At 42.5% G+C, this 26629-nt stretch overlaps 1 protein-coding gene across 1 annotated transcript in view; it reads left to right on the forward strand.

The window, feature by feature from the left end:
* Tdrd12 (tudor domain containing 12) overlaps positions 1 to 26629 on the forward strand; it is a 69052-nt gene that overhangs the window by 25845 nt on the left and 16578 nt on the right. Inside the window, exons 7-21 of the mRNA XM_026789914.1 lie at positions 1308 to 1497; positions 1972 to 2064; positions 3697 to 3791; positions 4330 to 4406; positions 7046 to 7126; positions 14225 to 14285; positions 14619 to 14726; positions 18435 to 18620; positions 20427 to 20583; positions 21013 to 21140; positions 23012 to 23203; positions 23408 to 23536; positions 24189 to 24306; positions 24956 to 25095; positions 25254 to 25474. Coding sequence (XP_026645715.1) covers positions 1308 to 1497; positions 1972 to 2064; positions 3697 to 3791; positions 4330 to 4406; positions 7046 to 7126; positions 14225 to 14285; positions 14619 to 14726; positions 18435 to 18620; positions 20427 to 20583; positions 21013 to 21140; positions 23012 to 23203; positions 23408 to 23536; positions 24189 to 24306; positions 24956 to 25095; positions 25254 to 25474 — 1976 coding nt within the window. The remainder of the gene's footprint in view (positions 1 to 1307; positions 1498 to 1971; positions 2065 to 3696; positions 3792 to 4329; positions 4407 to 7045; positions 7127 to 14224; positions 14286 to 14618; positions 14727 to 18434; positions 18621 to 20426; positions 20584 to 21012; positions 21141 to 23011; positions 23204 to 23407; positions 23537 to 24188; positions 24307 to 24955; positions 25096 to 25253; positions 25475 to 26629) is intronic.

Below are 26629 nucleotides of genomic sequence, written 5' to 3' on the forward strand. Positions count from 1 at the left end.
CGTGTCCCGACTGAGTTCACTAGTGACCTTCATTTTGCTTATTTATATCCTGGTGACCAGCTGTTTTAACTTAAAAATCTATGCAAAGAGAAGTCATGCCATACAACAGGGCTCACATAGCAGGTTTATTGGAAGAGGAGAGAGAAGGGGCAGAAAAGGGTGCTGGGGGAGGAGGGTAGAAAGAGAAACAGGAGGTGAGCAAGGCCCACTTTTAAAAGGGAGCATAGGAGGTGCTCTTAGTGGCTACAGCTGAGGACTTATCCTGTCAGGACCCCAAGGGCAGGCCAGTACAGATGCCTGAATATTAACATCAGTCTCATAATACATTTTTAGAAGACATTCTCTAGCCCGGCAGTGGTGGTGCACACCTTTAATCCCACCTTTAATGGGAGGCAGAGGCAGGCAGATCTCTGAGTTGGAGGCCAGGCTGGTCTACAGAGTGAGTTCCAGGACAGCCGAGGCTACACAGAGAAACCCCGTCTCAAAACAAACACTCTCTATTAACTTGCTTTCTTCTTGCTTTTAAAGAGCAGGCCCTTCTTTTGTACCATGTGTTGTAGTCTGATAGCTGACTTTAAGTGATGAAGAGAGATGATAGCAAGGGGCCCATCCATAGCAGAGAGAAGGTGTTTATTAGATGCACATGGTCACAACTGCTCAGAGAGATGTGAGCCTGCAAACGCATCTCGGGTTCCACAGGGAGCACAGTGATCCTATCCTTTCACTCAGGTGCAGTAATTCACGACACATCCGTGTCGCTGCATCTCTCAGTCCCCTGTCCCTCATAAAGACTCTTCCTCTGTGCAACTGTGTGAGAGCTTATTAATGCAATATCTTTGTTCGTTTGTCTATTTGGTTTTTGTTTTGTTTGTTTTTGAGATAGGGTTTCTCTGTGTAGCCAGGTGTCCTGGAACTATCTCTGTAGACCAGGCCTGCTTCAGCCTCTCAGGTGTTGGGATTAAAGGTCTGTGCCACCACTGCCAGGCTAAGCATTAAGTTTTGATAGGATCTAGTTTTTCAGTTTCCCCTTGTGTGCTTAGTGTCCTCCCACCAAATCTGTACCTGGCCAGATGGAGTTAGCTCCCTCTTCCTCCACAGTACATCTTGATCTCATGCAACTCCTTACTATTTTCTCGTGGAAATCATTAGGTCATAGCTAACATAGCAGAAACCAAGAGCTGTTTCTGTCAGATTATGCTCCATAAAACATTTTTCAGGAATGTGGAGCTGAGTCTGAAATACTAACTTTGTGTACATTGACTACACTCATTCAAATGGTAATTCATGGAATATTTACATTTTTATAGGTTTGTGTAAATGATGACCTGGTCGCAAAGAACTTTGCTTATTATGTGTCACCCATGGGGAATAAAAACCTCAATATGTTGGAGAAGCCCAGACCCAGTCTCAATTCGGTGCCCTGCTCCAGTAAGCTCAGCCCATCACTTACTCTGTGGCCAATGCTTTTGCAAGGGAAAGACCATCGTGGAATGGAAAGTGAGTATTTCATGTTGCTTTTCCTTAGCATACCAAGTTCTGTCTAAGCCCTTTCCTACTTGGAGACAGACTTAGACTCAGTTTAATAATCAAATTTTACTATTTAGCCTCTGACAGGCATTGTGGTCCTGGAGCTGCTACCGTTTGTATTTAGGAGACCAGGAAATTCTGACGGTTCTGTTAATGTTGGGCTACATTTTCAGAAGTCCAGACAGTATGTGGTTTAAAGATCTCAGCAAAGTGAGGTTCTGAATAGTTTTCAGACACCTCAGAGAGTTTTTATTACAAATGATGCTTAGTGTGGTTCGTGGATGCAGTTTTAAATGCTCCTCTCTGCTTTAGATTTTAACCCCTCAGACTGCCATCCCTTGCTAGGTCTCCTATAATTTTACTGCATGAGCAAGAGCAGAAGTAAATAATAATGACTCATTTTTATTTCATGTTTTAGTTTTGAAATATAGTATGTTCTTTCAGACTCACAGGGCTTAGATTTTCTGTCACAGTCTCTTCGGCATACATGGTGTAAGAATGTTGTCAGTGACCTAGGGCCACCTCCTGCAGCACTAGGTGAGTCCTACCAGTTTGGTTTCTTTCCTATGCAGCACAGAATCCATACTGAGTGCCCTGGAGAGTGAGCCCAGGCCTCACTGTGCTCTGCCACCGAGCTTTATAACCTCAGCCCATCTTTGTTTCACTAGGTTCTTTGTTTTGGGCTGTGAGTGTTCTTCATCTACTTTGGTAATAGTCTCTTACCAGATATATCTTTTGCAGTTATTTTCTTCTAGTGTGTGGCTTGTTTTCCTATTGCTTAATGACATCTATTATATAGTTTTTGATTTGTCAATGTTTTGAAAGGATTTTACATCTGTGTTCATAAGACATAATGGGCCTTCATTCTCTCGAAATGCTTTCTGGTTGAGGCATCAGAACAGTGAAGGTCTTGTAGGATGATCTGGGAAGTGCTTGTTTTGCTTCTGTCTTCTAAAAGAGCTTGTGGGTTAGTGACATTTCTTCCTGATATGCTTGATAGAATTCTTCAGTGAACCCACCTCAATTTAGTTCTCTTTTTTGGAACATTCCTAATAATTCAATTTCTTCAAGACATACTATCCCTATTCCCTATTTCTGTTTTATTTGGGAGTTTTGGAAAAGTATGTCTTTTAAGGAATCTTCATCTAGATTAGTGATTCTCAATCTGTGGGTCCCTACCACTTTGGGAGTCGAGACCCTTTCACAGGGGTCACATATCATATATCCTGCATATCAGACATTTAAATTGCAATTCATAACATTTGCAAAATTACAGTTATGAAGTAGCAATGAAATAATTTTATGGTTGGGGTCACCACAACATGAGGAACTGTATTAAAGGATCGCAGCATTAGGAAGGTTGAGAACCACTGATTAAGATGATCAAATTATACAGAGTATAGGTTTCAAGCTGGGGCTTCTGTAGCTAAGGATGGGAAAGGGGAAGGGGTTTTATTAGGGGCAGAATGGGCAGTTAGCTGTTTTCCTTAGACAGCTGTGTTTGAAACTGCAGGGTCTGTTGTCTCTCTACAGCCAGCTGGCTGATTGCTTCTGCAATCTCCAGGAGTTTGGGATCAAGGGGTCAAGGGCAGCTACTTTTTTTTTTTTTAATTCCCAAATAGCTGGCTTCTTGGAAATTTGAGCTCAGTTTGCCTTCCTTCCTTTCTTTTTTTTTCTGGGTAAGGTGGCATTGTCCTATACATTGTAGGAAGAGCATGTGTATTGGATACATAATTGTGGCCTCCTTTGGAAAGTACAGTCTACCAAATTGGGAAAATTACTTTATTCTCAGTAAGCTGGTCTGTGGATTTCTACAACCTTTAAAAAAAGATTGACGCAAAAATGTTTGGATTGTATTTATTTAGCGTGTAAGTGTGTGTGTGAATGGGTATACTATGCCATGGAGTGCTGTGGAGGACAGAGACCATCCTCCCTGCATGTAGGACCTGGGGACCAAACACAGGTCGCAGGCTTGTCAGCAAGTGCCTTTACCTATTGAGCTGTCTAGTCAGTCCCAAAGCAGATTTTTAATTTTAATTCCTACAAGTTTAATATAAACAAACCTGTTTGATAATAATTCATGTGTTGCGATTTTATAAGTGTTTGGTTTTTGTTATTTTTGTCTGATTTTATATAGTTTACAAGGTAGCTTTTATCTTCATTTTGCAGATAAAGCTATAAAATACAAGGATTCCTTGAGAGACTCACCTAAAGTTCTGTTTGAGAAGAAGCAGCAATGTCCCCCTTTAAAACACATGAACGAGGTTGTATGTTTGATGTTTACTGAATATAAAGTTCATATGACACGAATATTCTATTATGAACAAAAAGTGTGTTTCCTACATAGAAATTCATGAAGAATGTAGTTGTGAGAGTGTTTGATGGAACAAGGTAGCTGCTCCCCCTTGTTGAGCTTCTGTTTCTGCTGAGTTGTAACTGCTCTCGAAAAGGTGGTGTTTTGCTCCTTGAACACAGATGTGTGACTGTCTAGATTTGGGGAACATTCACATAATTTCACTTCTAATGTGCCTTTCAGTTCTTTCGACAAAGACAAATGAAAGTAATTGTAAGATACTTTAAACACTCGTGCGAATGCCAATTACCTGCTGTCTGACATTTTGATCTAATGATTATAGTGATGGCATAGCCATCCAGCTTTGATTCTCCGTGTGTGTATGTGCACTTGCGTGCATAGAAACTCTCTGGAATGATTGTGATGAAAATAATTTCCGTTGTATTTTGATTCCAAAAATATAAATCATCTGCCCCTCCCTCCTTCTCCCCTTCCTTCCATTCTTACAGTGTATTGAATCTTCAGCATACTGGCCAACAAAAAGAGGCATAACTATATATGCTGATCCAGATATTCCAGCAGCAAGGTATGTTTTGAAAATTCAGTTTAGCAAACTAGAGCCTTAGGATAGTACATAGTCAACGTGTTAGCCTTGGGGGGGCTCAGTTTTAGGACTACTGAGAATATCAAACTGTGTGTGCTCAAATCCAGATTTTTAAAAAGTGGCATGATGGTTATATGTAACTATCACACATTTTCATGTATATTTTATGTCATCTCTAGATGGCTTCTAAGACCTACCCAATACAATGTAAATACTATATAAGTTGTTGTTATTCTGTACTGTTTGGGGAATAATGTCAGGAAAAAAATCTACATGTTTAATGTGGGCAGTTGTTTTTGCCAAATATTTCCAGTTGTTGGTTGGCTGGTTGATTGCACAACTGTAAGTCCACAAATACAGAAGGTCACGTGTACAGTAAGTATGTAAAAGGTTGATGATAGACATACCAGACCCCCCAAAAAAGAAGGTGGTCTGGGCAATTTTGGCTCAAAATATACTACTTTAAAGGAAAAAATATCTTTTTTACAGTTGATTAGCTGGCAACAGAGTGGATTGAAAACTGGCAGTAGGTCTAGAATCCCTTTGTTGCCTGGTTGCGCACTGTTGTATCTGTAAGGCACCTCCAGTGAACAGCACAGAGTGGCTGTGTGAAGGATGAGTAAGTGTAGGCCACAGCAACATAACTTTGCAGGTTACAAATCTGGAGAAAGCCAAGTGTGGCTGCTTGTCTTCTCCCAAGTCTCCAGCTGTAACCCTGTCCTCCTTAAGATGCACAAGGTAATATCAGTGACATTACAGGAAAGGGTCTCACTTTCTGTGGCTGGCTGCAGTGCCAGGTCTTTGTAGGGCGTTGGTGAGTGGCTCTGGGACTGGCGTGCTTGTGCTCAGCCAGGGACTCCTGAGCTCAGTTGATGGGTTTTCTTTTGTGACTTAGGACACTGCTGATAGTTGCAGTGTTGGAGTTACCAAGATTGAATGTGGTCCTGGGGTAGGACCAGAAGAGAACGGAGACAAAAAGAAAACAAGTAGAAGTGCCCATGCTTGGGCCCGGGGACCCTGCCTCCTGTCTCTGCCTTGGCCGGGCAGTCTTGACCACTACATTTGCTGTGCAGTTCAGTATCCAGGGTGCCCTCAGCTTGATCGAGGAAGGGAACAATAAAGGAGTCTCCAGAATTCTGTTTGTTTCCAGGTCGTTACTTACCCCGTGATTGCTTTGGTCCCTGACCAGTTTCTAATTGTAGAACTAAACCAGTTTCAGCAGCAGAGAGGCTGTGTGACCAGCACCAGGCAAGATTCCATAGTTAGTGCTAAGCCTCTGTCCTCACAGAAATGCGTCTGGGGAGACTAAGTGCTTCCTTATTGCTGCTGCTTAGAATTTCCCCAGAAAAGAGCTATCTGTGTGGTTTGAACAAATTTGAATAAAAGTTCCCACTCCAGTCCTAGCTTTGCTTTGAAGTAACCAGTGGAAACTGTTCTTCTGTCTCTACTTGGGTTCTTGTCAGGTAATCCTCCAGGAATGGAGTAGGCAAACTGTAACGAATACAAATAGGAAGGCACTTTGTCAATTCAAGATTAACTCCTTAAACAGGATAAAACAACTTAAAATTTAAATGAAACGTTGAAACTCTCAGTAGCAGGCAGGTGCTAGCTGAGAGCCAATGCAGTTTAGACAAGTATTTCAACTCTGGGGTTCTCAGAGAGCCTTGGAATACCAGCTGAGGGCTGTCCCTTGGCAGAGCAGGAGGACCAGTCTTGTGTCTCCAGCAGGTCTTAGTCAGGGACCTCTGAAGCTGCAGGTCTGCAAGTTGGAGTGGCTGGAATCTGGAACAGTGCGTCCTGGGAAGTGGAAGAAGCCTCATGGAGGAATTCCCTTCCACAGCAGAGTACCATGAGTGCTGGAGGCACTCCAAGGCAGGAGTGAATCCCTATGACTGGAAACTTGCTGAGTGGGCGTAGTGTGGAAGCCTTAGTTTGTCCTTGGCAAGTCTGGAAGACAGGCTGATGGGTGAGCCAGCTGGGAGTTGGACCTGAAGTCTGCAGGTTTCTTACTCTTAAGGGAAAAGGAGTCCCAGGGGTTGGACCCTAGGGTCTTCTCTCCCTCTTTAAGCTCCTACAGCTGCTCTGGTTTCAAAGCCCCAGCACACTGAATTTATATAACTATCTTCTGGGTCTTGATTGGATGTGGGAGATGAGAAATCGGACCATCAGGAAAGAGATGCTGAACCTGGTGGAGGGAGGGGGAAGAAGTCTGAGCCCACAACAATATTTGCAGGAAGTCCACAATCAGGTACACTCTGCCTTTGCAGGGGTCAAGAAACTAGTAAAGAAATTGCTGTTCATTCCTGGTTCCCACAGCAGTCTTTGCAGGCTGCCTGCTCCTTTCGGGTTGCTTTGTTCCACCAAGAATTGCACTCTACCTAGTTTGGGTGCTTTTTGTTTTTTGGGTTTTATTTTTGTGTCAGGAAGCTTCATGGGGTGGGTGCATGGGGCACAAAGACAAGGACAGGACCCTGACCTCCAACAGTTTCTGTGTCTTGCAAGTGAGACCTGTGGTTTCCTCAGCAGCAGGGTCTTATCTAGGCTCTAGTGGGCAGCCAATGGCAGTGACAGTTGCCTCTATTAACTTGTGAATGAATCTTTTCATGTGTTTTGGTTTCCAGTGGGTTTAGCCAGAAACCAAATGAGAAGCTGCTGCGGTTGACGGAGAAGAAAGATTGTGATGAGAAGAACGGCTGTGTGAAGTAAGGCCTAGCTCGCTCACTCGCTCGCTTGGCTGGAATTGGTTTGTTTGGTTTAGTTTTCCCCTGACTTGAATTGGTTTTTGAAATAATTGTATAAAAAGAATCAGGAAAAATATACCTCTATTTTTACTTCAAACTTCCATTCTCATAAAACAGTAAATATGCAGGAAGTCCCCTAGCTGTGTCAGGGTAGGGGCGTGTTAAATCTTGGTTCTGTTGTAAGGGGTCATTCTCACCCTGGTTCCTTCAGCCAGGTGGACAGTTTTTAAACTGTTAGGTACAGTTGTATACTTTTATGGCCATTGATTTTGGTGGGGTGATGTTTGGTTTCCTTCCCGGTTTTCTCATGTTAGATGGGACCACCTCCTGTTCTCTAACAACAGAGTAACCTCATTTGATGCTTGTTAAATACACAAAACTGAGACCATGCTTCTCTTTCCCTGGACTCTACCAGCTGAAACAGTTTACCTGTGAGAACCTGGCTGCTCTGTAATTAGACTGACAGCTTAGCTTGGTGCCCATGCTGTCTCTGTTCATTAGCAATGATAACCTCTGACACCTTCCAGAGTCACCCATGCCCTGTATGGCCTCTGACTAGCACAAGCACCTCAGTGTTCAGGAATCAAGTGTGTTGAAGACTGGTGTGGGGTTCACAGTGGGGCTGGTGGTTAATATTCCCTTCCAGAGAATCTCTCCTGCCTCATGCCTGACGTTTTTACTGCTCTAAGTGACTGTTTTCCTTGGGACAAGTAACTTTTTAGAAATTGTAATTTAGTTTGAGCTGATAATTGAGTGAGCTCTGACAAACTCTATTCTCCTTCATGCCTCTATCGTAAAGCCTTGTCTTCCCTACTATCCTGCTCAGTGCTCTTTGCTTAGTCCTGATTGGTAGGAAATACGGTGGTGACTTGGGTGACTTGTCAGCTGTTCATTCCAGGGAGTCTGCAGGTAAAAGAGCTGAAGAAAGTTAGTGTCCTAGTCAGGGCTTCTGTTGCTCTGATGAAACACCATGACCAAAAGCGAGTTGGGGAGGAAAGGATCTGTTTGGCTTCTTACTCTTCCACATTATAGTCCATCACTGCAGGAAGTCAGGCCAGGCTTACAAAGATTATTGCAGCTGGGTGGTGGTGGCACACCTTTAATCCCAGCACTTGGGAAGCAGAAGCAGGCAGTTCTCTGTGAGTTTGAGGCCAGCCTGGTTTACAAGAGCTACTTCCAGGACAGGCTTGAAAGCTGTGGAGAAACCCTGTCTCGAAAAGCCAAAACCAAGATTATTACAAAACTATTGGCCTAAAATCCAACTGGAGCAAGGGTTATTCAAGAAAAACAGTAGCTCTTAAGTCCCTAAACCTATGAGGATGACAGAACAGGGCAGGTAGAATGACTCAGTGGATAAAGGTGCTTACCACCAAGCAATCATGAATTCAATCCCTGGCTCCTGCATCATGGAAGGGGAGAACCGATTGCTTCAAGTAGTTCTTTGATTTCTGCACTTTCGTAGATTAACATGTACAAAAATAATACATGTGGGGTTTTTTGTTGCTGTTAAAAACATGAGCGTAAAGAGGACAGAAACCTCCTGTGGAGCAAAAAGGCAAAAGCTCACTTTTGATCTTGATTTTCAGTATGAACATAGATCTTGAAAGCTGGGTCTCCTTTCTCTCTGTTCAGAAGACTGGACTTATATAGATTATAGATGTTTTTAGCACAAAGAGAAGCACTTTTAATTGTATACTTAGACAACCAAAGGAAATTTAAAATCTTGAGCTTGAGACTGATAATAGTCATCGGCACTTACCAGAGGTAGATGAGCAGCTTATCAGAACTCCATTGATTAATGTTAGAATGCTGAACTTAAGTCTTAATACAATGCTGGCATATGGAGGGAAAGAAATTGGAAGCATTTTTCATTCTTTTTATATACCTTAAATCACTTTATCATAACAAGCTTTCATGTCCTCTGACCTTATATGACTTGCATTTACACACCTTAAAACAACTTCTTAGACCTTAAAACATTTTCTTAGATTCTGTAATGGTTTGAATAGGTCCAGCCCTGTGGACTCAAAAATGCTTGGCCTATAGGAAGTAGTACTATTAGGAGGTGTGGCCTTGTTGGAGGAAGTGTGTCACTGCGGGGGTGGGCTTTAAAGTCTCATATGGCCAAGCAATGCCCAATGTGGGACAATGGTCACTTCTGTTGCCCGCAGATCAAGATGTAGAGCTCTCAGTTACTTCTCCAGCATCATGTCTGCCTGCATGTTGCCATGCTTCTCATCAGAATTACATCTGAAACTGTAACCAGTCCTGATGAAATGTTTTTCTGTATAAGAATTGCCATGGTTACAGTGTCTCTTTACAGCAATTAGAAACCCTAACTAAGACAGATCCTTACAGCTTAAACTTGAAACTTCACACCTTTTATCTATCCAGACATTCATCATGAGACACAGGTGGTTGATTACTGAGTACAGTCATTGTAAAACAGGTTCCTTCAAATAAAGGAATAGTAAAAAGTTACTTTGAAGTCTGTTTTGTGAGTTTATCTCTTTTTGGAGTCTGGTAGCAAGGTAAACTCTCTAGACATAGTAGTAGCTCTAGGAAAGTAAAGACTATGGCCTGATGTTTACACCAGACCAAAGCAGGGCTTCAAACAAAGGAAAAAGAAATAGGGAATGGCAATTCTTTTCTTCGTTTCAATTGCTTACAGCATTTGTAAGGGTCCTAGATAATAATGGTATCTAGAGTACTGTTAGTCGGCCACATTTGGATTACTTATCAAAGGGGTATTGAGGCCAGAGTCAACTGCAAGACAAGTAAGTTTCGAGACCCTAGTTATAAAGTAAGGAGCATCTCCAGAAGACAGGTAGAAGGAGAGGTCCAAAGCCTGAAGTCCATGGCATCCCAAGACTTAGGGAGGAACAAATGAAGGAGAAACTGAACAGTGGATTGTCAACACATGCTTCACGGGCTAGGGCTAAAAGCCCAAGGAAATACAGGTGCCTGGTGCCAGTACTTTTGAATGAAACCAGAAGGCAAAAACCAAGCCTTGCCCAAGGGAAATGGTCAGAGGTAGGTACCTACACCTCCAAGAGTACCAGAGACTTAGGAAGAATTTAAGATAACTGTAAACGATCATTCACCAATTGCCACTGATGGATGGAAGGCCATGTGATTGGTGGCCCAGGAGGTGGATCTATTGCAGGTTGACTGGAAAAAAGGGATAGGTTTTCTCTGTATGGCTTAGACCCCCCAGTGGGAGCACTAAGGCACCAGGAGAGCCTCCTGAATCTCGGCAGCAGTGTTAGGATTTAGCAGCAGATAGCTTGGCGGGTCTGGGACAAAGTATGCTGCAAAGACCATGTCATACAGCAGATTTTATGGAAGAAGAAACTTATGACCAAAATGACATTTCTGTTTCAAAGAAGAAAAGTACAAGGATGCTATCTAGTTCTAAGCAAATCTCCGGCACTGCTTGTCCTCAAGAAGTGCCAGCAGCTCATGAAAAACCTGAAAGCAAGAATAGCTGGCCTACATCAACCCAGACTTGCTTTTGAAAGAAGGAAGAACAAGGCTACAAATGCTTCCAGAAGACAGTACTCTTAGGACACGAAACCCTGTATAGAAGCCATAAAATAACCAAACAGTGCGACTAAGCTGCCAGCTCATGAGGCCCGTGGACTTGAGCTGAGGTACAAGGGCTTCGATGAATATATCCAGAAGGAACCAACCTTCATCCAGGGTTACAGCGGGTCTTGGCTCCATTTTAGAATTTTTTTAAAAGCTCTCTCAGGTTTTATGTGGAAATTCTTGTCAAACGTTTGAACACCAATGTAGCTGAAGGTTTTTCTCTATACCAGTTTCTTCCCTGCTCACGGGTCCCCACAGCCATTTATGAAATAATCAGACTCAATAGCAATCACAGTTGTTTGGCCAATGGCTCAGGCTTCTTACTGGCCAGCTCTACCTATAAATGAACTCATTTCTGTTAATCTGTGTATCACCACTTGGCTGTCTCTCACTGGTAATACTCTGGCATGTTACTCCTTCGGTGACCACATGAGACTCCACTGCTCCTGGCAGCACCAATCTATTCCAGAGAGGATGTTGGGTACCAAAAACACTCCACATGGAGCTTCTTTTATTCTTGGCAAAACTGGCCTTTTGGGTAAAGAATGCCCTTGCCTTGACTGCTGACAATATGCTGGACAAACAGGATATAAGCAAAAATGTCTTGCCAAGACAGAGTAGGACAGTCTTGAATTTTTCTGCTTCTGAAAATGGTTTGTAAGATACTCTAGGCCTTAGCCAAAGTTGGTTACCCCAACATTACAGTGAGCTGTTTCTGTCCTATCTTGTACTTTTTGGAAGTTACTTGCTTGTACTTCCTGCTTACTCAGTAATTTTCCTTCTCGGATCTTTGTTGAGGTTGAAGACTAGATAGTCACAGCTACTATCCTTATGAACTAGCTAAGGTATTTCAGGTACAATACTTAGACTCCTCAGGATAGGACAGCTATTGGAATAATCTGTTATTTGCCTATTACCTATAGACTGGACATTTAGTGTGTTTCTTGCTTGATGTTGTTCATGTTGGCTGTAGTTCTATTTTTTCGTGTATGTTTTTACCTTTTCTTTCTCCTGGCCAATACTTGATATCTGTTCTTATTGTATATAGTTTTGTGTTAGGTTTAGAACCTTTTTATTTAGACAAAAGGGAGAAGTGTTGTAGGAACTCCTTTCTGCCAACAGCTTTTTGGGTACCAGCTTTACGGCATGGCTTCTGTGTGTAGATGTGATCTCTTATAAGGGAGAAGAAGGGTCTTGCTCACAATCATGGGAGGCTGTAGCAGAAGCAAGCTTGTGTAGTTGTTCATATCTCCCTGGAGCAGAGCAGCAAGACACAGTGGCTTCCACCTTGTCCAGTATTCTGTGAGTCTGTTTTCCTCTGAATCCCATTTCCTTCTGTGAGTCTGTGTTTCCCTCTGAATCCCATTTCCTTTTGTGTCCCCACAGTAAAGGCATTCCGCAATTTGTAGCTCTCACATCACCTCTCGCTTTAGCCTTCTAGCTTATTTATGCTTGGGGAGGGGAGCCAACTGTATCTGGTCAGTTTCAAGGAGTTCCTAAAGCCTTTGAGTTATTACTTTCTGAATTGTGTCCATATGGTTTGAAAAATGGCCCCCAAAGGGAGTTACACTATTAGGAAGTATGGCTTTGTTGAAGTAGATGTGTCCTTGTTGGAAGAAATATATAACTGTAGTGGGTAGACTTTGAGGTCTCATATGCTCAAACTTCATTCACTGTGACACTCAGTTCACTTCCCTTTGCTTTTGGATGAAGATGTAAGAACTCTCGGCTCCAGCACCATATCTGCTGTCATGCTGACTTGCTTCCTGCCATGATGGCAATGGACTAATAAACTTCTGAACTGTAAAAAGCACCACAATTAAATGTCTTCTTTATAAGACTTACAGTGGTCTTGTCTCTTCACAGCAATGAAACCCTAAAACAGTCCCTTGAAAGATGGAGTGTTTCAGCTTCCCAGAGAACACCCTTTCATTTCATCTATCTGTGTCCTGAAGCTTCCTCCCTGTTGTTTCAACTCCCTATAACCTCTTATATCTTAATAAACTTTCTTCGAAGATGAACATTTTAGTCTGTGAGAAACTGCAACACAGTAGACATCTCTCTTTTAGGGATTTTTAGATGTTGAGTAGAACCCACTCTGTTCCTCTGAGGGTGTCTCTTGATGCCAAGAACCTTAAATTAGTCTTAAAGCATAATTTCTTTCCAACTTCATCTGCCACGCTTGAATATATATGGAATGAGATTCTACTCAGTTTTGTTGGTAGTGGCTCCCTGTAGCATTCTTTTTAAAGAATATTTTGACATTGAGACTAGATTACTGAGGACTACTTTGATAATTGGTTAAGGTATCTGGTATGGGTGTCGAAGAGTGGGTGGTTCACCTTATTCACAGACATCCATCTCACTCTGCCTCCTGAGTTCTGGGATTAAAACTGTGTGCTACTACTGCCTGGCCTCTGTGGTTAACTAGTGGCTTAGCTCTGCACTCTGATCTTCATGCAAGCTTTATTTGTTAGAGCATAAGCAAAAATATTACCACAATTACCTACATTTAGTTGCAGTTCAATATGCTGATTGCATCAAAATGCCTTCATAGACACACCAGTTTTTTAGCTATGCAGGCAATCCCAAGTCTCTTTTTAGTCTTTGGAGAACACCAGCCTTAGAAGCAGTACTTGGTGTTAGCTGCTGAGTCCAGGAGGCCTGAAGATTTTTCTGTGGGGATGAGGGCAGATTTTGTCTACCTGTCTTGGCAGGATGAGACAATCATACCCTGGTGTAGTGTCCAGGAAGCTGATGAGGTGGAAGGCTGATTTTTTCTGTGTGGGTAGTTTTGCCATATGCAAAGGCAAGCCTCCAGTTAGAAGGTCTTTTGCAACCATGCATCTTCTTGGAGGAGCTAAAGGATACTGCAGGAGCTGGCATGTCTCTATGTTAGAAGTTCTTTTGTTAAATGTCATACTCTCAGATCTGTAAAGGCACTTGAGAATTGGGTACTATTACCTGTTAGTTATATTTAAATTAGACATATATGTTAAATTTAGACATGTATTTTACCCAATTAGTTACAGCTTAAAATAGTGTGACTTCTCTGGTGCTGTCACTAATCCTTTACCCATATTGAGAAGTGATAGGTCTGCGTATAATGAAAAGCACTTTCAAATTCCTTCTCTGCATGAGCAGAGGACAAGTCCTTCTCTGGTATTTTCTGACTATAAAACAAAGCTAATGATTAAACCAGTGGATCTGACTTTTGCTGGGCCCCTTTCAGACAACTGTACAAGATGTTGGTGGTAGGGGTGGTAGCCCAGATGCCAGCCCAAGTTTTGCTTGGGAAGCAGGAAACTGATGTGATCTCCATGGCCCTTGAATCTTAGGCCATCAAGACAGTATTTTCACAGATAAGCCTTGGGGTGAAAAACTACTGTTTCTCTCCACAGGGAAGAGTTAAAACAGGGAAAATGTAATGACTTTCTTCTTCAAATTGACCTTTTACCTGCTTTACAGATTACTACAGTTTTTAAACCCTGATCCTTTGAGAGCTGATGAGATCTCTGACCTGCAGCAGGTATTACAAACCCTAAAAATGAAAGGTCAAACAAGACAGACACTTAGTGTTATTAAGCTTCCTTCCTCCCTCAGACTCTTGTCTTCCTTAGATGGGGCTTTCCCAAGTCATGGCTTTAGCAGAATCTATAGAGCTATGGCTGTAGTGGGTATTTTATATGGGGGGAACAGATGATCTTTAATTTGTGGGGGGATTATGTGTTTTCCAAGAAGCATGTATTCCTAGGTTTTTACATGATGATCTTGTGGTTTCCTCTTGGGAAAACGCCCTTAATACTCTACTGCCCACTCCAGAAAGACCTGGCTATGGTTGTCTGATGTTTGTGTTGGTTAGTTGCAGAAGGTGAAGTTGGGTACACTACAGCCTGGTGTGGTACTCCGGAACAGGATCGAGCCCTGTCTGACCCTGGAGAAATCCCCTCTGTCAGCAGACCTGAAGAAGGTGAATGTATTGTTAGAGCCAGACTCCTGAAGGAAGCCCAACCTTTCTGACACAGGAGGCTTGCTTTGTTTTCCTCTGTTCTGTTCTAAGATCGATGGGCTGGAACCCAGAGTTTCGTGCATCCTAGGCATGCATTTTATCAATATTTCCCAATCCCATAGGAAGATTTTGAATAAACAGTTCTAAGGCTGCATTACATAATTCTTGACTCTGAAGTTCTCTTGAAATCTTTGTGATTTATTTCTCATGTATTTGTAAGTCCAGATTTCTTTTGTAGAAAAGCCTGTTGTGAAATTGTCAATCTGTTTCTAAAGTAAGTGTTTTTGGGTTTTTTGAGACAAGGTTTCTCTGTGTAGCCCTGGATATCTTGGAACTCGCTTTGTAGACCAGATGGGCTTTGAACTCAGAGATCCACCTACCTTTGTCTTCTGAGTGCTGGGATTAAAGGTGTGAACCACCACCATGCCCAGCTTTTCTAAAGTAAGTTTTTATTTTCTTTCATTAATTCATTCATTTATTGGTTTTTCGAGGTATTGCTTCTCTGTGTAACTTTGCAGCCTGTTCTGGAACTTGCTCTGTAGACCAGGTTGGCCTCTAACTCACAAAGATCTGCCTTCCTCTGCCTTCCAAGTGCTGGGATTAAAGGTGTGTGCCACCAGCGCCCAGCTGAAGTAAATTTTCAAATGGGAGCTTAGAACACATTGCCAGGTCAGAGTAATAATTTTTTTATCCATCCTTTGCCAAATTTTTTTATAATCCTTAGATTTCACTTGGTAAATCAATTACATACACTTATGTTTCCATCCTGACTTTTAAAAAGGCTAAGGTTTGGTTTTGAATAATAGAAAACCAAACCTCAAGGATGGACAGACTGCTGAAAGGTTGTGAGGTCTGGAGCAGGGAAGAGATTGGACAGGTCTCAGGGAGGTGGACAGGTGGCAGCGTGGCTGACTAAGGCAGGAAAGGCAGGTGGACAGTAAACATCCCCAGTCTGCTTCTTGACTGTGCACTACCAGTTTGTATTGTTCTGAGGGGGAGGGGTGGCTCAAGTTACTTTCTGGAAAGCATTTCATGCTACTGTTTGAAACTGCCCCAGTCAGAATGCCTGCTTGCCACCCTGTCTTCCTGCAGTAGCCTGATGACAAGATTTGTCTCACCCTCTGAGCTGCTTGCCGGCTTTCAGTCTCTGTTCCGTGTGAACAAACTGGTGATCGTAGATATGTTGATAAGAATCCTTCACCTAAAACACCAAATGCAGTTCAGGGAGAAGAGACTGCCAGAAAGTTCACATCACTGGGTGCAGTGCTGTGGCTTGCAGTCTAGGGACTGGGCAGGATGGGACACAGGAGTCCTTGTGCTCAGAACTTTGAAATCAGCATGTTCAGCATGATGAGACTTGATTTCTGGAAAACTACCCCCAGAGACAGAAGAAGATATTGCCTCCATTTCACAGTAACAAGGTTTTGTGTTTCTGTTCTTAGAGGTGGGGTTTCCTTTCGATTGGACCAAGGATCTTGCTGTAGTTGGCCATAGTGACAGACACAAAAAGAGAGGAGGATCACTTGATTGCTGGATGCATCCCCAGGCCTTGTAGGGAAGTGAACTGTTGCTCACTCACTATATGTTCTCCAGGTCCTCCAGGAGACATGCAGCTGTCCCTTTAGCCATATACATGCAAATCTACAAAAAGGGTGATACTGTAGACATCAAGGGAAGGGGTACTGTTCAAAAAGAAACACCCCGTGAGTACTAGTGCAACAAACCAGGAGGCTGCAGGGTCGCTCAGCATGCTGTTGGCACTGTTGTAAACAAGCACAGTTCATGTCAATTTGTGTCCTGAACATATTAAGCATGCTGGAGAGCTGATTGGTTCTTGAAACAGGTACAGGAAAATGAGGGGGGAGGGGAAGCCAGCGAGAATATTTGGGTTTGGCTGTGGCTCCAGCCTGCTCCCCCTGCAGATGTAGCTTGTGAGAGATAATAGAAAAGAGCTGAGCTGCTCCATCTGTTCCTATGAATTCATGGCTTAACGTACAAGAACTAAAACACTTAGACTTTAAGGGGGGACTGATATCATCTCAGTTCTTGGGAGGTAGAGACAGGAAGAACAGAAATTCATGGACAGCTTGAGTTACATGAAACTGTCTCAAAATACAAAGTTAGAATGAAAGGAAGATTCAGAAAATAGAGAATATTTTTGACTGGTAGGTTTGAGGTATAAAATGCAGGCGAACTGAAAGAACAAGGATGAAAGTAGAATAAAGTTTAGGGTTTAACTTGGTCCAGTAACTGGAAATTGGAATGCAAGAGAAAAGGAAGCAGGAGATTCTCTGAGGAGTGGCGGTGACATGACTCCTCACGCCGACAGTCAAATCGGGCTGGGCTGAATGAACAGAGTGGTTAACCAAGTGGCTGTCACTCAGCTGAACTCAGATACAGAGGTCGTGAGAGCTGTTAAGAAATGGTCCCGGGGCTGGAGAGATGGCTCAGAGGTTAAGAGCATTGCCTGCTCTTCCAAAGGTCCTGAGTTCAATTCCCAGCAACCACATGGTGGCTCGCAACCATCTGTAATGAGGTCTGGTGCCCTCTTCTGGCCTGCAGGCACACACAGACAGAATATTGTATACATAATAAATAAATAAATATATATTAAAAAAAAAAGAAATGGTCCCACCCAAGGTCATGTTTCAGGATGACCTCAGCCTTGCACCCAGCAGCTCTGGGGACTTTGGACTTGAGCATGCAGTCCTTCCAGCCCTAAGACAGGTCTACACTTGTGCTCTCTGGGAGCTGTCTAGGCAGAAAGGTGTTTGCAGGTTTTCAGAGTCTCATTTTCTTCACCTCATGTCCGAAAGCTACTCAAGTTTTTCTTCCACAAGACTGTCAAGAATGAAGATCACATGAGCTGCTGGCGAAGGAGCAAGTTGGCACATGTGCCTTCAGCTCTGCTGGAAACTCGGGACCTTGGGGAGGAGAATCACACAGCACTCAGTGCCTTTTAGAAAGCTGTATTTGGTTGCAGACTTCTGCTGAAACATTTCAGGTTTTAGTGATAGGTGAAGAGATTAATATGTCAATAAAAGCATGTTTCTTTTCTTTTTAAATGTTAAGTGGGGTGGGTGGCATGCATCTGTAATCCCTGCCCCTGGGAAACTGTGGTAGGAGGGTCAAGAGTTTGGGGCTGGAGAGCTTGTTGCTCTTGCAGATGGACTTTGGTTTCCAGCAGCCTCTTCTGACCTGCACAGGCACTACGTGAACATGCTGCACAAACACTACATGCAGCCAAAATGATACACATGAAATGAGAAAAGAAAACAAACGGACAGTTTGGAACCCGCCTGGCTATATAGCAAGACCTTGTCTCAAAAATCAAATGAGGAATAGTTTTTACAAGTGAGGCAGATGGGCTGGCAGAATATGAAGAGAATTAAGGAGACAAAGCCGCCTTCTTGTTGTGTGTGCTTTAGTCCTCCAGTCAGAGGGCTGGCTACTCAGTAGATACTTTAGTGCGTTCAGAGAACCAGTAGTCTGAACACAGGAAGTCAGTGCTTGGGAGAAATTCACGCAGAACCTAAAGTAGGTCTTTGGAGCACAGCAGGGTAAGCCCCATAAGCTGTGTACTATGTCCTGGGGGCGGGGGATGAGATGGAGGGATTTCTTCACTGTCGTTCATCTTTCTCTTCCTGTTCCCCACCGTTTTCTGTGTAGGCTCTTCAAAGAAACAAGTTCCCGGGACCCAGCCACACTGCATCTTACTCTTGGCCTCCTATTGCACGTGGCTGTGACGTGGTGGTCATTTCTCACTGTGGAAATGACCCTTTATTGTACCTGCCACCGCTGCTTTCGGTTTTGCAGATGGGGGGCTGCTACAAGTCATTACCAAGTAGAAATGGAGTAAGTTGGAAATCATTTTGAAATGGATTAGATGTTTATTTTCAAATAACACGTCTTTTTTTTTTTTTTTTTGGTAAAGCTGAAGTTTTATTACTCAGTTTTTTCCCACACTGATAGTCTAGAAGCTGGATGGACTGTCAGGCTGGCTTGGTGACACAGGCCTATCTATATTCCCGGTACTTGGGACACTGAGGCAGTAAGGTCACAAGTTTGAGGCCAGCCTGGGCTATGTTGTGGGCGTGAGTTCAGCCTCAGACACACCTTAAGACCACGTTGGAAGAAGACAAAATGTGGACTGCTAGAAAATATCCTTTGCTTCCTTAGTGTCAGAACCAGATGACTCTTGCTGTGATTTCCATCTATGGCCCTAGCTGGGCAGAAGAGACATGGCTTTTAGAGATGATAGAGTTTGTACGGTGATCTTACCTTAATTCATAAAATTGCCACATCACCAAGATAAGATGGTCAGGCCATGTCTTGTTGCTGTCTCCCGTGAGAACAGTTAGTGTGCAGGAGACTGTTGGGAATGTGTGATTAGAAGTTCAATCTCTGCTGTCTTATCCCACATTCTTTTGTTCCATTGCACCTCCTACTGCTTAGTAGTCTCTCCCCAGGGACAAGAAAGAAGAGGGAAATGAGACATAAGCAGCAAGTGGCTGCTGGGTTCGGCCCTGCAGAACAGTCATTATAAAACTTCCATCCCAGAACACGCACAAAGGTTACAGTATAGAGGGTCCACCATACACCATAAAGCAAGTGTGGCAAGGAAGCTTGCTTAGGGTGTGAAGGGGTCCTGGGGTTTATTTTTTCCTAGTGTCTTTGGAATCTGCACTAGTTATGCACTGACTTGAATGTGTGCATTTATACCCTTCATCAGGTTAAGCAGCTGAGACCAGCTGATGGTGGAGGTGCCATTTTGTGCTGAGAGTCCTTTCTGAGGCAGAAAGTGACATCCAGTCCTTACTTGTGTCACCACTGCTTTCCCCTGCTGCCAAAGCAGCCTACTTTCAGGCCCGTGGAGAAGTTGGCACTTGTCTGGACCTTCCTAGAGGAAGGAGGCCACCAGACTCTTCTCAGTAAAAAACATATGTCCATGAAATGTTGGCAGGCAGATCACCTTCTAGGGAATCTCTGGACTGATGGGCTCTAATTCAGAGGCAGTCTAAGAAGGAGTCAGTGGTTCTTTTAAGGTTCTTTCAGAGGTGATCACTCTTTTAAGGCATTCATTCATCCTGATGCTTAGGAGCAGGAAACGGAGCTTTTATTTATTTTTTTTTCTGATGTATTAGCTGCACAGCCTTGAGGAGTGACTTCACCTCTGTGCCTCAGAGTCTTCCTGGGAAATGAGGACAACTTAAAAAATAAATAAATTTAATTAAAAAAGAAAAGAAACTTTCTAAGCCGGGTTGGTGGTGGCGCATGCCTCTAATCCCAGCACTTGGTAGGCAGAGGCGGGCGGATCTCTGGGAGTTCGAGGCCAGCCAGGTCTAAGAGCTAATTCCAGGACAGGCTCCAAAGCCACAGAGATACCTTGTCTCAGGAAAAAAAAAGAAGAAGAAGAATACTTGGCCCTACCCTGTAAGAGTATGTTAAGGTTAAATGTCTTAGGGAGTGTTTTGCCTTGGCTTAAGAACTGGTTCAGTGTTTCTAAATCCACTCTAATGAAATTATATTTTCACTTTTCTCATCTGTATGATGATAGCTAAAGACTAATTCTATGCCAGGAGATGGTCTGGATGTTTCGTATACGTTATGTTTGATTCCTAACAACTGTCCAAAATTATTTGAATCTGTTTGTCTTTGCAGCCTCTTGCAGTCATCGTGTGTCCTGGGTGGAAAAAGGCCCAGTTTATTTTTGAGTTATTGGGAGACTATAGCATGTCCTCCAGGCCTCTTCATCCTGTGTTATTAACAATTGGACTTCACAAAGATGAAGCCAAAAATATGAAGCTTCCAAGGGGGTGTAAGCATCCTTTCCAAGCTGTTTGATTTTCTTTGCAGATGACGGTGAGCTTGCCTAGGCACCTGGGACCTCAGTTACTGGCCGCTGGCTCTGACTTGACTTCCTACAGTGGGAGTCCATGGTGAAGGCTCAGTCTTGACTCAAATCTGAGAAAGCTGCATGATTTCATTTAGTTGTCATGTGCTGCTAACCATTCACTGTCAGATGCTGAGCCTAGAGTTGAGGAAATCTGCTTTTCAGGCAAACAGAGCCTGTGGCAGCTGGGGGTGTGATCAGATACTGCAGACAAACACAGGGTGGATGGAGGCTTGCTTGCCTTGCTCACCCAGTAGAGAAATGGCTGCTGAGAAGGAAGTGAGTCGTGGTGAAGGGAGTATTGGAGAAACTTGTAGAAACCCTAAGATGTTGACTGTTTTTTTCTAAATGTAGGTGATGTGATTGTCACAACTCCACACAGCCTCTTGAGACTTCTCACGTACAGAAGCTTGTTGTTTCTTAGACTCTGCCACCTGGTTCTGGATGAAGTGCAAGTGTTGTTCTTTGAAGCCAATGAGCAAGTGAGTATGGGCACACTGGGTGCCACTGCTATCCATTACCATAGCTTGTGTGTTTCTGAAATGAGCAAGTGAGTGTGGGCACACTGGGTGCCACTGCTATCCGTTACCATAGCTTGTGTGTTTCTGAAATGTCAGCTCTTCAGGCCCTGAAGCAATCAGAATATACAGTTGGCAAATCAGTTGATTTGTATCTATAATTTATAAGAGTGTGTTTACCTGAAATTTCCTTCCTAATGGTAAATCTCCCTTTGAAGAACAGAAATTCCCAAGAAAATTTGTTACATATTTCATTACTATTTCTCTAATTATAGAAGGGACATTCTTAAAAGAAAATTTAAAAATATTAAAAAAATAGAGGAGCACTTGGAAGCAGATCCACCGTCCCTTGTCTTGTACTCAGAGGTAGTCTTTCTTTTAAATGGCTTTTGTTGATAAATACACTTAATAGTAAGAGCCATTTAGTACTGATTCAGAACTTAAACTTTGCAGTTAATAGTTGTTGTCAGGGTTTCTTTCCTGCCTGTTTCCTGCAATTGTTATGTCCCAAAGAAATCACACAGAGGTCTACATTAGTTATAAACTGATTGGCCTAGTATCTTAGGCTTCTTATTAATTCTTACAGCTTATATTAGCCCATTATTCTTATCTGTGTTAGCCATGTAGCTCAGTACCTTATTCAGCAGGGCAGTCACATCCTGCTTCTTCTGTGGCTGGATCAGGACTGCAGAGGAGTGGGCTTCCTCCTTCCCAGAATTCTCCTGTTCTCATTGATCCACCTCTACTTCCTGTCTGGTTGTCTCACCTATACTTCCTACCTGGCTACTGGCCAGTCAGCATTTATTTAAAATATAATTGACAGAATATAGACCATTCTCCCACACCAAATAGTGTTGTGCTGTTGTCCAGCATGTGGTTATTGCTCATAGGTGCCTTGTGCCTGTTAGGGAAGCGCCCTCCTACTGAGCCACATACCTTTATTTTTTTATTTTATTGATTTTTATTGAGCTCTACATTTTTCTCTGCTCCCCTCCCTGCCTTTCCCCTCCCCTTCAACCCTCTCCCATGGTCCCCATGCTTCCAATTTACTTAGGAGAGCTTGTCTTTTTCTACTTCCCATGTAGATTAGATCCATGTAAGTCTCTCTTAGGTCCTCATTGTTGTCTAGGTTCTCTGGGATCGGAGTCACACACCTTTAAAACTGAGTTTGTGAATCATGTGTTGAAACAGTGTGGCATGCTGACCAAAATTGTTATTTGGCAGTGTTGGTAGCCTCCAGGTAAAGCGCAGGCTTGTTTCTTAGTGACTGTGTGGGCTCCTTTGAAGCCGTGGTGCATATTACCACGCTGATAGCTAGAGAGCAGCTCTGTACCGTGACAAACCCGTGGGCAGTCTGTTGCTGTCTCCAACATGCTGTCACATCAGGCATACTGCTTACCTGCCATGTGGAAGCCTGAGCCCTGCTTTTGTTTTATTTTCTGTGCAAACTGGTAAACAGTGGGTTCCTATTTGCTTAGTTCCTATTTCCTTGACTAATTAGGTTGAAAATTAATACAAATTGATCATTGTTTCTGTTCTTCTATGTGTTAATTGTTTTTAATTGATGGGGTTATCTTTTCTATAATTGAGTTTCAAAGTCTTTAATATAAGCATCCTTGGTACAAACATTATACACCAGGATGCTGCTTGTGACTTTATTCTGTCCCAGTGGAATTTTACAGTGTTTATTGACGAATATTTTCTTTTATTTTTTTCCTTTTTTAATCTTTGGAAAGGCTTTCCCCACACTAAAAACATCAAATGATAGTCCCTGAATTTTATGTTCCAGCTAATTCTTTATTTTGAAACAAAGATTAAATTTACTAATTTTTCAGATGTTTGCCATATTAGATAACTTTAAAAGAAACGTTGAAGTGGAAGAGCGGGAGTCTGCACCACACCAGATTGTGGCAGTGGGTGTTCACTGGAACAGACACATAGACCATCTAGTCAGAGAGTTCATGAAGGATCCCTACGTCGTGATCACCGCCCTTGAGGAGGCTGCCCTCTATGGCAATGTCCAGCAGGTGATGGGGAGGGGCTGGTGAGCACACACAAGTAACTAGTGTCTGTTAGATGGTAGCTGTGGTTTCGTCCACAGGTCTGTAAGTGGGTTATATTTATGTTGGTTTCCTGTGCATTCCTTCCTGTTGAATGGTATGCTCTCTGGAAGAGGTGCTGCTGGAGAGCTTTACACCTCAGAAAGCACCTGTTTGTCTGCTCGCCGGCAGGTGGTGCATCTGTGCCTGGAGTGTGAGAAAACCTCAACTTTACTCCAAATTCTTGACTTTGTTCCAAGTCAGGCCCAGAAGACCTTGATCTTCACCTGCTCTGTGGCTGAAACAGAAACTGTATGCAAGGTAAGCCTGTCCTCAGGTCAGCACGTTCTCATCCTGGTGGGAGTCATAGCTGAGTCTGCTGATCAGAAATGGACAGAGGGGGACGGAGGGAGCTGCAGTCTCATGGTGTAACTCCAGGGTCTGGAGGAGGGGCTGTGTTATGTGAAGTGTGAAAACACTACATTTGCACTCTTAGGAAACCGAGAAGATAATAATGAGGTAATATCACATAGCGCTTCACTGTAGACAGAAGAGCCAAGCAAATTATCTTACAATGTATGCTGCTTAATCTAATTCTGTAAACATTTCATGCTAAAATGTAGAAACAAAGCCAAATACAAGATTAAAAACTCAGAACCATGCCTTCCTCTCCATCATAAGCTACAGCATACAACAGCAGCACACGTAATTGATGTAGGCACATACATATGTATGCACACACACATGCATGTTACTTGAAAGAAAGGGAAATAGTGTTTCACTTACAGTAGATCTTTAGATGAAGACTACAAAACCATGGGGGATGTTTCAGCCTCATTCTCAATTTCAATTCTCAAAATTGATTTATTCTCTTGCTGATAATTTAAAGTTGGCACGGGCAGTTCACAGAGCTGTTAGCTGAGCTTCTGTGATCTGGTGGTGAACTGACTGACGGCTTTGGTTTCCTCTTTAGGTAATGGAAAGCAATTCAGTATTTTGCTTGAAAATGCATAAAGAGATGTCTTTTAACTTAAAAAGTATTTTAGAACAGTGGAAGAAGAAGTTAAGTCCTGGCTCTCACATTGTATTAAGTAAGTATTTTGATTTTTGTTTGTATTTAGATGAGGCTGAGCTAGCAGGGATCATTTTTTCATTTTTATATCATATTCAGATTTATTATTTTTAAGGTTTCAGCATTCATGAAAAATCTTCCTTTCAGATGAAGATTGGCCTTTCTTATAAGGTGAATCCAGGCACTCCAGGGCTCTCAGCTTAGCAAGCAGGTTCTTTCTAGAAATCCAGTTTGGGTTCACCTATGTAGAAAGTCTGTGTTGGTCTATGCGTCTGTCTATCCAGTCATCCACTCATGCACACACCTGTAATGATACTAAGCTTAATAACAGAAATATGAAGCTCAAAACTTAAGGAGCAAGTGAAAAGTCTGTGGGCAGTCTGATTTATGATAGAGGAAAACATTTTTCAAGCTAAGAGATCACTGTCCTCTGGAATTTTATCATTAGGCTGTAACATTTGGCGGGGGAAAGAGAAAGGTCTTACTTTGCATATATAAAGTATGATGCAGTAACTTAGTTTGAGCCTTTGCCTAGCTTGTGTGAGGCCTGAGTTCAGCCTGAACACTTCAAATAAAGATGTAAAATGTAGTACAGAAACATGGTATGGTATGGGTGCTAGGCCTGCTTATGGAGAGTTCATGGGACCTTGTGGACATTCTTTCTCCAGCCTTAACAGACGACTGCATACCCCTCCTGTCCATCACCGACGCCACCTGTGTAGTTCACTTCAGCTTTCCTTCTTCCCCGAAAGTGTTTGGTGGACGTCTATACTGCATGTCTGATTATTTTCAGAGTGTAACTGAACAGGTTTGATCAATTTTTATTTTATTTCTTCTCTCTCTCTCTCTCTCTCTCTCTCTCTCTCTCGTGTGTGTGTGTATTAGTAAATTCTGAGCTTACAAAGTTTTGAGTGAAATCAGATTGGTATGGATGATCTACCTCTTTTATTCACTCTCAATTTTAAGGGTTCTCCTGCAGAGCAGGGAGATAAAAAAACCAAATCTGTCTTGTTGCTGACCGAGAGAAATGCAAGCCAAGCCATTGGTGTCCTGCGATACTTGGAGCGAGCAGATGCCAAAATCCCATCAGAGCTGTATGAGTTTACTGCTGGGGTCCTGGAAGCCAAAGAAGATAAGAAGGCCAGAAGACCTCTTTGTTCATACCTTAAGGCTTTTGGCTTTTGCAAGTAAGCCAATTCTTTTTAAAATTGAGTAATAACATGGATTAAAATTAATAATAAATAAATTTGCCCCTTGATGAAAATCTCACATACCTATGTCCTTGTATTAATCCACTCAATGCAAAAGGAGCAGACAGAGGTTCCCACATGGTCTTCCAGAAATGACTGCCTTCTCATAGCTGTTAGCACTGGCAAGCTCTGCTTTTTTTAAATGGCACATATTAATTGTACATGTTAATGGGATGCAATGTGTTATTCCCATACCCTTCCCAGTTCCTAGCACTCACGTTCTCCTTTCTGGTTGACCTGATTTTAAGTTTCCGTCTGTAAGAGAACATGCAGTGCTTGTTTTTCTGTGGCTGGGTTGTATTATTACTTTCTCCATTTCCACCCATTTGCTACAAATAATAAGATTGATTTTTCTTCATAGCTGAATATTAATAATATGCTCTCTCTGTGCGGCCCATTTTTTTCATTAATTTATTCATAAGTTTTGTCTTAGTTTGCTTTTTTTGTTGGTATTATAAAACACTGAGCAAAAGCAACTTAAGGGAGGAACAAGCTTATTTCAATATTTTACTTTACTTTATGGCTTCATATTCTATTCTTTGATATATTGTGTGCATCCACTTTTAGTTAATGGGCTTGTGGCAGCTTGTGGTTGGGGCTGTTATGTATGGTACTGGTCTAAAATGTTTTCATGAGCCATATCTTTTTTAGGGACTACGTGTATGTGTTCAGTCCTTTGGATGACAATAGTTAAGAAGAAAGAGGCTTCTGTCTTAGAGGTTAATTGACTCTTGTCCCAAGACTGCTCACAACCATCTATTACTCCACTTCCGGGGATCTGATGCCTTCCTCTGGCCTTTTTGGGCACCAGGCATGCATGTCATTCACAGACATACATGCATGCAAAAGCACCCATATACATAAAATAAAAATACACAATTTAAAGACTGACAGTGTCTCTAGGGATAATAAAGAACTTTGTCCTTTGAACTCATCCAGTGTTGACTAAACACTGTGTATGTGTTGTTGGTATACTCTGCAGTCTAGAACTAAAACTTTTCTGATTGTAGCTGAAGGTCAGTTTCCTGGAGATGTCTTGACACTTTGTGTTAACTACCTTTCTTCTTGGTTTAAAATCTGGCCTTTTTTTTT

Source organism: Microtus ochrogaster, unplaced genomic scaffold (genome assembly GCF_000317375.1).
Source record: "Microtus ochrogaster isolate Prairie Vole_2 unplaced genomic scaffold, MicOch1.0 UNK32, whole genome shotgun sequence".
In the NCBI taxonomy this organism is placed as follows: domain Eukaryota; kingdom Metazoa; phylum Chordata; class Mammalia; order Rodentia; family Cricetidae; genus Microtus; species Microtus ochrogaster.